This window comes from Diadema antillarum, unplaced genomic scaffold, assembly GCF_040938485.1.
Source record: "Diadema antillarum isolate AM-2024a unplaced genomic scaffold, OU_Dant_1.0 seq00000348_RagTag, whole genome shotgun sequence".
NCBI lineage: Eukaryota > Metazoa > Echinodermata > Echinoidea > Diadematoida > Diadematidae > Diadema > Diadema antillarum.
In genome coordinates this window covers 907,956-922,658 of record NW_027271358.1, presented here as the reverse complement: position 1 = coordinate 922,658, position 14,703 = coordinate 907,956, and the positions used below count along the sequence as shown (strand labels likewise).

The window sequence follows — 14,703 nt, the reverse complement described above, 5'->3', positions numbered from 1 at the left end:
CAGAATGCTGTCGTTCTGAGCCATGTCTAAGTTGATGGAACGATTCACATGAAATAAGTGAGATTAATTTGTAGAATTATCAATTTACCTTTCAATTCATCACGGTGCCTTTTGTTGTACTAATTTGAATCATATAATTGATTTATTCATTACCATTCCCAATAAAAGATGATTTAACAGAGATAAGGGAAAATATTGCACTGAAACAGATTTCTATATACTGTAATAGTCACTGTAGGTACCCGTTACCTGTGATAAAGTCATACAACCCAGCTTTGATACCAACTATAACTCTTATTCCATTGTTTGTTTGTTTGTTTGTTCATTTCCATCTGAGAAGATGGCTGGATAGCCCATATTCAGCTACGCTAAGCTGGTCTTCCATGCTTGACTGGTCATTAAGTTTGATCCTCATTAATCAGCCATTGCTCTGTGTATGATTATTTCCAGCATTGTCTTTTCAATTTGCTCTTCAACACTTCTCCACAGACAAATGCTTCAACCAGACTTTTCGTGTAACACGCAACTACAACGAAGCAGTTAACTTAGAAACGAGAGACCAAATTGCTCGACCACAACACACACACGCACACAAACACACACCCACACGCACACACACACACACAAACTCACTTTCGGCGGAAATATATCTATTCCATCAACATTTCCATTTAAGTTTATTTTTCTAATACTCCTTGTCCTTGTATTTGTACAAAAAATAAAGCTGAGGGAGACGTATGGCAAAAGCTTCTACAAAATCTGGCAAAACGCGACATCTTTTGTCACAATTTTTTAAAATTACATCTGTAATAAGCTCAAAAAATGACAAAAGCCATTGGATACATTATCAGAATTATGCCACTATTTAAACAAAGTATGTATGTGTGCGTGTGTGTTTGTGCGTGTATATGTGTGTATGTGTGTGTGTGTGTATATATACTGTATGTATGCATATTTCTTACAGCGGACAGCATTTTGCTTTGTCTACCACTTTGATATTCATTCTTCAATGACAGCTTGGTGGGATATCATATCGTGTTCTTTTCTTCATTGGTATTGAAACGGCATCATCAAAAGATTCCACCATGCATGATGCACATAATTACTTCCTTGTTTCCTCACAAGGGACATTTGGGGGGAAATCAGGATTTTGTTTCTTTGAGGTTGAAAGAAAGATTATAACGGAGTGAGAGATAGGTGAATGACTTGCCTTCCTCATGATGACAACTTCTAGAACGTCCCTTCTGATCAATTTCTCCCAACTTCCGTCAACACTCTTTTCTCTCAATCAAAATGTCAGCTGTCATTCAGCGGAAAGTTTTGTACCACATGACTCGACGAGATTAGTGAATGGATAGATTTGCTGACTGCCGTAGGCATTGTAAACAAATCTAACATGATATTTACAACATTTCATAAGTTTACCACACTGAGCACATTGACAGGTACACAACGCAAATATGACGTTATTTCAAGTTTCACAATATAACCGTCCACTTTTATTCTACTTCAAAGTCATAGTTTCTTCATTACACTGCAGAGTATATATAAAGGTAATAAAAGGTAAGTACACTTTATCATACAGAGAAAAATACTTCTTTGACAATCCACAATCCTTTCTACAATGGCTCTATTATAAAAAAATCTAGTTAGCACTGGAGCGATATGAAGTTGAAATAATTTCACATTTCATCTCCTTCAAGTACATGAATAACTGACAAGGTTTGAGCGTATAGTGTGTTGATTCCTATAAATTAGTGTACATTGATATAACGGCTAAACTCATTTAGGAATCGTATAGCCATTTATAATCAAGTATTTGGTTATCCATGATATGAAAACCGCAGCGCTGTTTGTGGGACTGTTGCTATGCGGAACGGAATACTTGCTTGAATAGAATATTGAGACACAAAATAATGACTGAGTTTTGCACAAAGCGATTGTAGTGGATATCCGTTAATACGTTTCAAATTATTAAAACATACATAAAACATTGCAGATAGTCAAATGAGGACTGATCTTGAAATGATAATCTTTGGAGGGGAGGGAATCGAACTTACACGATAAGAGCTTTTTTAACGTTTTGATTTAACTATCGCGAACACATTATTTGCATAAGCTGAATGTATTTAGCTTTCAAGGCTAAAATATGATTAAGTGTACGTTGTGAGGAAGACGTCGAACACAAAAGAATGATTAATATCATATCAACAGAGACCGGCTCTTAATAGATGCATTCACCATGAAGAGATTCCGGAATCAAACAATGATAGCAATATACAGCGAGTAATATTTAATAACTTATTGAAAATCGAGGATTTTTCAAGTTATTTATCAGTGCTGATTCGCAAGAATAATTTACACAAAGGAAAAACTTCAAAGTGTATGTGAATTACTGCACTTTATATTCACACAATGTACTGTTTTGTTTTTATTTGCCTATATACACACATAAGTCATGATAATAGCTGGGCCCTGTTTCATAAACCTGTTCGTAAAGTTACGAACAACTTACGATCACCAGTCGCTCGTAAGTCGTTCGTAACTTTACAAACAGCTTTATGAAACAGGGCCCAGGTATCATACAGGGCCTAGTAAATGGATGAATCTCCACGTCCACGACGTCGTTATATACAAGTGGCAAACAATAAAAATACTTTACCTGCCCTTTTTGTTTGTGTTTAGAGGACCATGTCTAACCATATCACGTAGCGGTATTACAGTTCGTAAGAGCAGGAACGAACACGTCAAAGGGAACGTAAAGTTTTGGTCGAGACCTAATTTCAGGTTTCTAAAATTTTTTGGTGAGATAATGAGAAACCTCGTATGAAATATGAAAGAGTATGTAATTCTATGAGGAATTCAGCGTTTATTTGATGAAAATAGGTTTAGAAATGGCTGAGATATCAACAAAAAAAAGAGCGATTCTAATAAAGTGTGGGACCTACATTTTATCACGATCGCTTTGTTTTACTTTGTTTTTGGATGTTTCAGTCTTTCCAAACCCGATTTCCATCAAGTAAACTTTGAATTCCTCTTAAATGGTATGCTCTGTTCAATATCATGAGTGTTTTCTTGGTATCTCTCAAAACGTTAAAAGCCCAGTTCTCATTTCACCAATACTGTAACATCCCTTTAAGCAAATGCTGTACCTCAGGACAAAAATACCCTAATCCATAACGTGGGTATCTTACATGGTCCCTTGTTTTCATTTAGTACTGAAATGACATTTCCTTTCGGTTCCATCTACTATATAGTATACGTGTACCATCATCATAAATTGTTCATTTGGTGACTGAATTGCATTATTTCCAGTGTGGATTCAAACAACACAAAGAGAGAAGAAAGGCGGTAATAACTCATCAAAGTACCTGTCATACTGTTGTATATATATAGAGACCACTTCATATCCAACTTTTTATAATCTCATTAGTTTGCCATTCTCATGTATAGCGTCACTACAGTAAAATCACTGTTTTTTTTTTACACAAATAAACATACAGACACACAAACAGAAACAGACAAAATATTCGGCGACTTCCTACAGTAGACAATCTATTTATTTATTTATTTATTTATTTATTTATTTATTTATTTATTTATTTATTCATTCATTCATTCATTTATGTTTTTGCTTGATATTCCGTCATAACATTTCGATGTCCTCACTAATAGGCTGATTTTTTGAGGGTTTTTTTCTGTCAAGGTGATCATAAGCATAGATTTGTTTATATTTTATCCGGGACGTGTGACACTACAATTCAGTTTAAAGCTACAGATACAGTGCGGAATTCAATCGAAGGGATATCTTTCTGGTCCAATTTCTTATCTAATATTCCGTCGTAAATAGCATTTCGTTATGACAGTTTGTTTCTATGTTTTTGATAATATTTGTGGTCGCGGTGTTTTCAGTAACAGGTTACTTTTTTTCCTATCAAGGTGATTTCAAGTATTTGTTTGTTTGTATTCCATCCGCTCTTCCGAATACAGTTAGAATGTCACATGATATCGCCGTTGAGAATAAATTTCATGGCCGAATATTCTAATTTTTATCTTGATATATACTTGTTAGGCATAAGGTATAAATGTATATACTGGAATACCTTGCAGCTGTAATGTAGCTTTCAATGTGAAATACGCCGCCGCAAAGCTATTTTGTAGCAACTTGGCTGTATTCTTATAAATGGGACGTAGGATTTAAGAAAACGCTTCATATTAAACAAAATGGAAGGAAAATGGAATGCAGGAGTAATATAATGCAATGAGCACAGAATACAGTAAAAATATGAATATGATCGAAGATGAGATGTGCCAATACATTAACAGGTAATATGTATAATTATATATTTTTGCTGAAATAAAAAGTTAGTCCCATCTAGCATCTGCTCCAATATATTGATAGAAACAGAGGGCCTATTCAAACCATTCCTCGTATAAAGGTATGCACTTTTCTTTATATAGCAATGACATGTGACGTGTTGATGCATTCACAGTATCTTAATTTCAACAGTAAAAAGTATCCAATTAGAATTATCATCAGTACTGTCATGTCTGTTGAAAACACGAGGGTAGGAGCATTTCACCTAGAACCTTTTGTTGAAACATGGCTAAAAATATTCAATTCATCAACAGGGAAAACCGCCAAAACAAACAAACAAACAAACAAAATACGCAATCTTCTTCTGTTCAAAAAAATTGGTCACGACTTCAAGATATTATAACGACACAGGTATGAGTGTTCGGACAACACAAGTCACTTTAAAGTTCATTCAACTCGATTGTCTTAAACATCACATGGTCTTTGGTCAACGTACATGAGTCCTACGGACATTCACTCGTAGCTTCGCTCTTGAGTCATGATATTTTTATGTCAAGACTATTGGTATATACACAACTTCTCTGCTTTGCTGTCGTCCACACGGAAACAATTAACCTTCACCCAAAACAGAGAAACACATTCACACATACGCACAAACACACACACACACACACACACACACACACACACACACACACACACACACACACACACACACAACGTACACCCACATAACCACATACACAGAGACAAGGTGCATTATAGTACATGTTATACATGATGACATACAGGCGCATTTTCAGAAAGTTTTGTCGATAGCCACATAACTGTTGTATAATTATGGTCCGTATGATACACACATGGCTGATCCTCTGCGGTGGTGAAGTAAATCTTCATTTCGACATTTTTTGTCTTCTTTTAATTTACCCAGAGTTTTCTTTGCTTTGCCCATCATTTGACGCGTACATTGCCATCTCTGAGCGTGGCAACATCGTAAAATTAATATCCATATCGCCCTCGACTTCGATCTCCAGAACGTACTATTCGCAGGAAATGCATTTAGTAAACAAGTATCCGAGTATTACTCTATCATGTAAGCCCAATGTGCTTACGGTATAAGATAACGGTGGATGGAAGACGAAAAGAGGTCATTTTGATAGAGCTGCTGTATACTTCGAGCAAGCTGCACAAAGTTCAGAGTGAGGAGAAAGACTGTCTTGTTGCATTGGAACACCGGAGAGCCACTCAGCGTATGAAATCAGGTGTGAATTTGTAGTGCAACTTCTTCCGCACGCTGGTCATGATCTTTCGGTTGCCGACGCCACGCGTGTAATTGCGAAGCGCTCGCGCCATGTTCTGATAGGACATCTGCTCTCGCTTTCCCTTGAATCTGCCCCACATCTCAGCAAAGTCGTCCTTCTTGGACGAGTAGAATCGGAACAGACCTTCGGACTTGTTAACCCACTCTAGATACTTGCGGCTACCACCTGTCGTGTCGTTTAGATGCTTCAGGATGAACTTGTAAAGGATTGGCTGGTCTTTTTCTGAAAGACACAATTATAAAAACTTGTCATAAGATGAAGGATTGGACTCAGGACATGAAGAATATCGGTATATTTGAAGTCTAATTGTAAGAAATGATACAAGATAACTTGAAAAGATGTTAGAAAATTGAAAAACTCTCGTCTTTTACTCATATTTCAAAAATGTAAATCATAATCAAATTGAGACGAGGCGAATATTTATGTTTGTCACATTTCAGTTAAAAGTCCCAGGCGTTGTGATAAGATGCCCGCATCAGCTGGTTTGACTGGTTGGGGCTGTGTGTGTGCAGAGCATCCAGAGACGCCGTGAAAACAAGGCTGCTTATCAATGTAACACGAATAAATGAATAACATCCAACTAAACCGTCTTTTTCAATCGCGTTGATTTCAATCATTGCTTTTAATTACATGGTATACATTAACCTACTGGAAAATGAGACGGAAGGTATCCAACGAAAGAAACCTCCACAAAAAGGTTATTTTAGCACTTTACTTCCCCTTCATCTTGAAGAAGACTACAGATTTGGGATTCATTCTAGATTAGGCCTTCAAAGTAGCAAGGACATCGTATTATACATTTGAATAAAAGGACCTCCTAAACGTGCACAAAAAAGAAGAAGAAGAGAAGATATTGATACAAAATGACAAGAGTTTGTATCTATCGCGCAGTGTTGTCAGTGGCAAAAGGGGGGGGGGGTAAGAATCCTTCAGACAAACGGACAAATAAAGAAAATTTCCAACAAGGGGCTACGTCAGTCCCGATCGAGAAAAAGAAGTCGGGAATGAAAGTCTAATCTCTGCCGAAATATTTTGGGACGTTGGATGAAACGCAGTTAGGAGCAATGTAACAAATCTGTTTGTGTCATATTGATACATTAAAATAACATGTGCATGCTCCATCAGTAAGACGAAGAATGGTCAAATGGAGATGAGGAAGTTGGACAAGATGAGGAGGAATATCTTAAGATGTTGACTTTCAGTTCCTTTTATTGTATTTTACCCAATTATATCTTTCTTTTTTTTAAGGATGCCTTATAGATATCTTGAAATAGTCGCTATATAGTCGCAATTTCCTCTAACAATCATTGCAGAAAAAAAAAAGAAATGAGAGAGAATTGTTTGTCAAACGCTCCCTGTAGCACGCAATGTATATTCTGTTCTTTGTATTTTGTGCATGTAATACTTTAAAAAAACAATTGTTTTTCACAGTTTCATTTGTGGACAAAGAAACATTCAATTTAATGTTGTTATTATATTCAGTGAGAGTATGTATCTTCTGTCGTTTCACTTATTTCATTCATCAGTCCCGGCAATGTGTACCGTTGTCTGTTATCACACTTCACATCAGGAAAAAAGATAAATTAGAATGTTTGGTGCTCTTCGTCATGGCTTTATCTCCGGAAAGCAATACTTAGATATGAAGTTTCCCGTAACAAACGGATATGTAGCATAATTTATGAAATGAAGTTTTAACTCCTAAAACAAAGATTAATATATAAACGAAAGTGCTTGTAATCTATTGCTTAAAAATCAAACAAGGTGTAGTGTCCAGAAAAAAAAAGAACAATCACAAATTCGGCGTGTGCTTTTTTTTTCGCAGGACTCCATGATATGGTTACTGCAGTCTATTAACCAGTATGGATGTTAAATGTTTTGAGGAACAATTATTATTGCTATTATCAATGATGACAGCAATGATAATGATGAGATAATGAAATTATTAAAAAAGAGCAATGATTTTAATGATGATTACAATGATTATAACAATATCAACAATGAGGAGTTATTTCTCGATGCACAGAGTCTCCAGCGTAGTCCTTGCGGTTTTGGAACGTCCATTAAAGGGAATGGCTAGTAACTGACCAATGGGAATCAGTGGGAATGGTGGGGATGATTGTTCCAATCCTTGTGGATTAACAGCCCGTTAACAGCCCGTTAACGGTCGCCCCGTCACTGTACAGGCATGCTAACCTGGAAACATTAAAGTGTACATTACTTGAATATGATACCATTCTGAAGAAAAATAATTTTCACACAACAATAGATATATAATGTACTCTTAAATGAATCCCACAAGGATTGGAACAACAATCTCCCAGCATTCTCGCTGATTCCCACTGAGCAGTTGCCATCCCCTTTAATGACCCCAGCACTGTTTGTTTGTTTGTTATTCATTTCCATCTGAGAAGATGGCTGGCTAGCCCATATTCAGCTACGCTAAGCTGGTCTTACATGGGGTCAAGTTGGATGTGAGGTGGGACTACTTCACCGGGTTAAACACCCTGCTCTTTGCGATGAATGAATGAAGCGGGATCTTGAGTACGTGCATGAGTTGTGACTCTTCCATACACGGGACCTCCATTTTATGTCCTATCCGAGGGACAGAGTGTTTTGCCTCTCGCTCGAGGGGACGGTATGATTACACTCAACATTGCTCAGTCCAGACTCGGGTTCGAACCCGGGTCCTTAGGATCGTGAGGCAGACGCGCTACCGACTGAGCCAACTCACCGCCACTATCACAGTAGGACTGTGAGGTGACAAAGTGGAACATCGCGAGTACAACATTTGGTAAGAGCTGAGTGCATCTGTCAAGATTCGGACTGAGAATCATGTGTTGCAGAGTCTACACCCTTTCCTCTATACTACAAAACTCCTACTGTGGTGTCTGAAGTTTATGACTTTCCGGCCATTTGAACCAATGTAAGTAACCCTGTTGCCTCCTCGAAAATAGTTCAGGAAAATAATTGGGGAGGCTTCATGTTTATATCAATTATGCCATTTTGAAGTACTAGAGTATCGGACAACTTCCTCAACGAAAAAACCTTTAATTTTTTTTTTAAATTAATCTTCTCTGAATGTCCCAAAGAAAAGTGAGGAAAAAGGACAAACGCATCTTACTTATTGAAGTTTTAGCGTCAGATGCTATGCCTTGAGGGAGCGTTTATTTTGCACTCTGAAGTGAAATGCGCTGTTGTCCTTATTTTTTTTTAAAATAATAACAATCAAATGGTTGATAAAATGCCCTAGAGGTCCGTTGTCGTGCATTATGTCATCAGCTACCACAACCCTCAATGATTACTCACTCGGCTTGGGGACTTTTTGCTTCCTGGGCCGACCTCTCTTTCTCTTCACTGGTGGCAATGGGCTCGGCGCTTCCTTCTTCACAACGTCGAGTTTGGTCATGTCTTCATTTTCGGGCTCGATGTGAAGAATATCTGGCGGGAAAATGTCAGCGCCGACGCCAAAGTGTGCGAGATCGTCATGATGGGTAATGTCATGACACTACACAATGGAGAACAGTGCAAAGTAGGAAAGGAAAACACACCACGGTCAAAGTATTGTATTGAGTAAATAGTTCAAACATTTCGATTCAAACATTTCGCCCTTTATGCATTAATTTTCTTTTTTTTTTTCCTACGAAACGACGTTCTATTATTACTTCCAATTTTCCTTTGTTTTGAACATGAAAGGGTGTAGCTACACAAAAATTAGATCTGTTACATGCTGAGTAAGTGATGAATGTGAAATCCCGTAACGATTACACAGTCGAATTTCATTTCGAGAAGGATAACCAACATCCGCACTTCTCCCCCTACTTGTTCCACATTACATACACATGGGTACGGTTAGTATGAATATGATAAGGGGTCAAGTCCGCTCACCCTCTCTGGCGATGTGTGGTAGCCAGGCTGGAATTCTGTCACACAAGGGAAAGGGAAGGCACATGGATCGGACTGGGACTTGAAGACGGTATCGATACTAGGCAGAGGATCGTCGGCTGAAATCGAATGGGGCGGAGTCAGCATGGCTGGCAAATGGCTCGGTAGTTCCAGTGTGTTTGAATTTCCCTGATCGTTCTGGACGGGGAAAAGAAGAAAAAAAAATGGAATTTGGATTTTCTTTTAATTGTGTCCCCGTATACTCGTAATGGAATCACCTATATATAGGCTTTTGATCACGCTACCAAGAGACAAACGGCTTTCAGTCCCTCCCAAAGTAATGGCGATGAGGATCAAGTGCTATTGTCAGAAGTCTCAGCCACTTACTGCTTAGCCACATTACTTCACAACGGCTCCTCAAGAGCTTTTCTGTTCATGGAGCTACAGCACATGGAGCTGCTTTGCCTTTCGTATTTAGCTCCATGTTCTGACATCACTGACAGCAGCTTTGGCAGGATTCAGCTCCTATGACAGACGTTTCCATGGTTTCAGATGTGAATGATAGATCGAAAAACAACGCCATATTCGTAATCACCTTAAAGCCAAGTCATTCAATAGGCTCCTACTTGTTATAATGTTTTGCATAAAAAGAAAGACTTTTAATGTGCTATTGATCTTGAATAAGAGAGCAATGTAACGTTCTTTCATGAAATGATGTTTGGGAAGACGTGTTTCAGAGTCATGGTAACAAGAGGAATTTTATGAAAATTGAATGAAAATTAAGATTGGAATGAAAACTGAGACAACACAACTTATCGACACTTCCAAGAAACAAGTTACATACTATTGCACATGCCTCAAAGCTGAAGAAAGGTACTAAATACTGACATGCTATAAAGCAAGACTGAAAATGATTTTCCCATAAGTACCTCTTTATACATCAACATGCACACACAAACACACAAACATTTATGTATATAAGTATAATATATAAAAATGACACGATAGAATATGATAAAACATAATATAACGTAACATGATGATATGATATGATAGATCAAACACACGTGATATTTTCCTCACAGATTAACGAGATTTATTACACGACAACACGATATAGCTTGGCCAGAGGCCAGATGCCACTCCCAGAGTTCTCAGTGACATACCAGGCAGTCATTGGCCAGTTGCATGAGGAAGTGCTGCTCTTCTCGCTTGACCTTCATCAGATTTTGCTGAAGGTCAAATCCTCTGGGTGACATCCCTGTGAGTGGGAGAGCAAAGAGGATTAAAGCCAAATTTTGACCCTTGTCTCATTGACATGCTCTTGAAGCTACTGCGGTTAACGTCAGTCATTACCAAGGAACTCTGCTATTTGAGATGTCAATGGATATGTCAAAGAAGACTTCCTTTTAACTGAGAAAATATACCTGAGATAATTATACTTCACTGCCTCATGACGCATGACAATTCTACACTAAAACTTAGCAATATTACAATGGCAAATGTCAAATGGCCCTTTAAAAAAAATTACAGGAAAATCAAAGCATCAGGGAGCTTTTCAGGATTGTCTTTGTAGGATTTATCATAGAGAAACATGACAGTATTAATGAACGCCTCCATAATTTAGTCACCGGGTGCACGTCACCAGACCGACACCCACAAGTCATACAGCCCACGAGTTAGAGCTATACAGCCTACGAGTCATGCAGTCAATGAGTTTGACACTAAGCAAACAAGGTCCACGGAACCGACACATCAAACCCCATGTTGAAATTGTATGCCCTTTTCCTAGTGTCGAACTCATGAGACTTATAATAATGCCTATAGTGTCGAACTTATGGGTTGTATGACTCATGGACCTTTTGTCAATATCAAACTTGTCGGCTGCATATGACTCATGGGTGTCGGTCTCGTGGGATGACCCCCTTGTGTAGTGTATAGACATGAGCAAAGATGATAATTACCTTCCAACCAATGCTGGAGGCACTCGAAGGCCCTTAAACACGATCTGCCGAAGTAAGGCCGAAGTTCCTGCTCGGAGAGGTTCGACAGAGTCTCGCCGGTGATCGGATATGTTCTGAACATGTTGATGACCTCATGTTGGTCATCGGGGTTTATTTCGCTCATCAGCCATGATGCCCAGGTTGTGACGTCAGTCGATGTCCACTTCCATGGATCTGCGTATGGCACACACGTACACAGACGACAAACAAGAGAATACTATCATAATTCCATCCACTTTTAGCTTACACATACCATGTAGTATACAGATGATGATATGAAAGGAGTACCTTGTTTACTTGTCTATTGAGGTATCTTTAACGGGATTTTCCCAATTTATCCTTGTTGATCTTATCCTATCTCTCTATTATCTGTATTCTTTGAGTGTTCTCTATGTAAAGAAACATATCATGCTATATTGACACAGATTGATTATGAACTCATCGTATGGTGCTCTTACGCAAACTCACTTTCAAGTTCAGACTTGCAGTGTGCCGCCTTGTCGTAAGTGATAAAGTTAATAAGGTGCTTTAAGAAATAGATTGTTGAAGGTTGACTTGAGATACCAATATTGATTAAAACTAGGATATTGCACAATTTGTATCGAAATATTGATAACAGAAAGAACTTTTCACACATAATTTGGAAGAGAGAATAAAAAAGGAATAAGAAGGAACATGACTTCTTATAGAAATATCAAAATCATTATTCAAAATGCAGAAGAGAAAGTGTATCAACGAATTCGAGTAATGTTGTTCCTACCATTTAAAAAAAAAATCAAAACAGGCGTGCGATCCAATCATTTCAAGGGATGGATGACTTGGAGTTATTCTAACCAAATCTGATACGATACATGAACTTAGAGCACAGTATTCATATGTGATTGACCTTTCGAATTGTAGATTTTACGTTCCTATATTCGAACACTTAACTTTATCTGGCATGTCTGGTATTGTTTGAGCTGATAGTGATAACACATGCTGTTTACATGGAGCATGAGATCATTACGTGCTCATATCACATTTTTCAAAATGACAGTTATCAGACACAGACGAGTTATAATGGTACTTGAAACCATTTTGCATATTTTTGGTGATCGTGTCAACCTTCAGTTCTGTGTCTCAACCACTTAAAATATTTGTGCTACCCTTATTGACATGAATCCATATTAGGGTAAGCACTCAAGTTTTCTGCTTGCGTGCCCCACACTTACCCTACATAGTGAAATGAAATAAAGTTACAGGGAACAGTTATTTAAAATGACTGAAGAGGCGAGGTTCATCACAGTCAGAAAGGAGAAGATTGAATTTAAAGACCAATATACCTCCTGATAAGAAAGTAAAATTAACTTCCTTAATTTTAATCCGAGTTTTAACATTCACTTTTGTGCTCATGAAACGTTACATTTTTCTCAGACCTCCTTTTCACTGATCTGGAATTTCCCTTAAAGCCTCTCTACCGTGGTGGAAAACTTACCCAGAGGGAGGTTGTGCTCGTAACATGCCTCGATTTTCTGTTTTTGCGCATTTTTCACGAGGAGATGGAGCAGACAGTCGACACCTCCCGATTCCTGCAAGTTACATACGGAGAGAAAGATCAGCTGTTTATCATGAAGTAAATATGAGTACATCAATAACATACTTTGTGAATCGTTGAATTCACATTGCATGCAATTCATTCTTTTCGGTATAGCGCACGACCATGCACTATAACCACAATGATTGCACCATGAGTGCGCGCTTGCTTGTGTGCGTCTATGTGTAGCGCGGCTGAACAGAGTAGCCTAGTGACTGCAACGGGCGTGCCATTGTCGCATTTGCATTACAACATCTCAGGTTCAACATGTTGATATAGAGTTCTAGAATAATCCGTAAAATATGTAATAAAACTATCATTATGTGACAAAATATCACAATATCAGCCTGGGTCATTTTTCACTGATGCCTTCAGACAGTTAACGCTGTGGACCGCTTTTACTCTGTAAAAACAAATTGTTTATACATTTCGCTTTACATACTGAACAAATTCTGAGATACTCCCTGACAATGCAAGTCACGTGTAGGATTGACAATGCGTGCCTCGACCTAATTTGTTTTGTTCTAAGAATTTTAAGAAAATGAGCTGCATTGATTTCATTTGAACATGCAAAAGTCACATCATACTCTAAATTTTTGTCGAAAATAAAATAAAATGAAATGAATGAAATGAAATGATAAACATATAATGTATAATTATTATCTAATGAATACTATTTCAAAATGCATATCACATTATGTTGTATGCCTCCATGCAATATGCAAGAAAAAATAAAAAACAGTGGAGAGCTTTCTCTTGTGCACATAAAAATGTGTTGTAGTTTTTCCACAAGAAAGTCTTCAAACGTGTTTCAATGCATCTCATGGCTCAGAATTCTGTAGAAAGTCGGACGAATTATTTGAATTGACACAGCCATGCCAAACTTCAGCAGATGTAGCCTGAAAGCTGTACACCTATAAAATGCAAATCAGATGTTTTATTTATTATTGTTCACATCTTGTCAGAATTTTAGATTCAATAAAGAGACCATCGAACAATTTGTCTGGAACATGAAAGTTACTCCACCTCATTTTATGACTTCATAAAATGAAGAGATTAGCTTTTGAATTGTAGTAGACACGACATTAAATGCACCAAATTGTTTGTTAAAACGTCAACACGCAATGACACTTCAGGGTCTGTCTTCTCGCGTGAAGCGCATTTTATGATTTCTTTCTTTCTTTCTTTCTTTCTTTCTTTCTTTCTTTCTTTTTTTAGAGGAGAAAAGAACTCTTAGGTGCAAATTTGTTCTCACAACAAAGTAAACATTAACAGGACCATGTGGCACTGTCATAAGAAATTCGTGAACTAGCTCTTTACCAGATAGGCTAAGAGTCTTGCAACTTGATCTTATTACAGTGTACCAACTTGAACTCTAACAAGTCCAATTAAATCGTTTGCTTTTTTTTCCCGAACCTTCGCAATCATAACATCACGCTGCAGCTTGATGTTGTGCTCTGATTCGAGACTATGACTGACCGATTCTTTTTTTTTAGGCTAATCAAAACAATTTCAAAATCTTCGTAATAGATACAACACTTACTGAAGAGAGTGTCATTGCTCTTTAATTTTGTTTCCACTTGATACATTACCATCTTTGTTTGA

At 37.6% G+C, this 14,703-nt stretch overlaps 1 protein-coding gene across 1 annotated transcript in view; it reads right to left on the bottom strand.

Annotated features, from left to right (window-relative positions):
* Positions 1-3,556: 3,556 nt before the first annotated feature.
* LOC139731016 (uncharacterized) overlaps positions 3,557-14,703 on the bottom strand; it is a 34,550-nt gene continuing 23,403 nt past the window's right edge. The window contains exons 3-8 of the mRNA XM_071641892.1: positions 13,000-13,093; positions 11,487-11,699; positions 10,689-10,783; positions 9,526-9,720; positions 8,947-9,145; positions 3,557-5,862 (exon numbers count right to left, since the gene is read on the bottom strand). Of these exons, the coding sequence (XP_071497993.1) occupies positions 5,564-5,862; positions 8,947-9,145; positions 9,526-9,720; positions 10,689-10,783; positions 11,487-11,699; positions 13,000-13,093 (1,095 nt within the window). The 3' untranslated portion in view covers positions 3,557-5,563. The remainder of the gene's footprint in view (positions 5,863-8,946; positions 9,146-9,525; positions 9,721-10,688; positions 10,784-11,486; positions 11,700-12,999; positions 13,094-14,703) is intronic.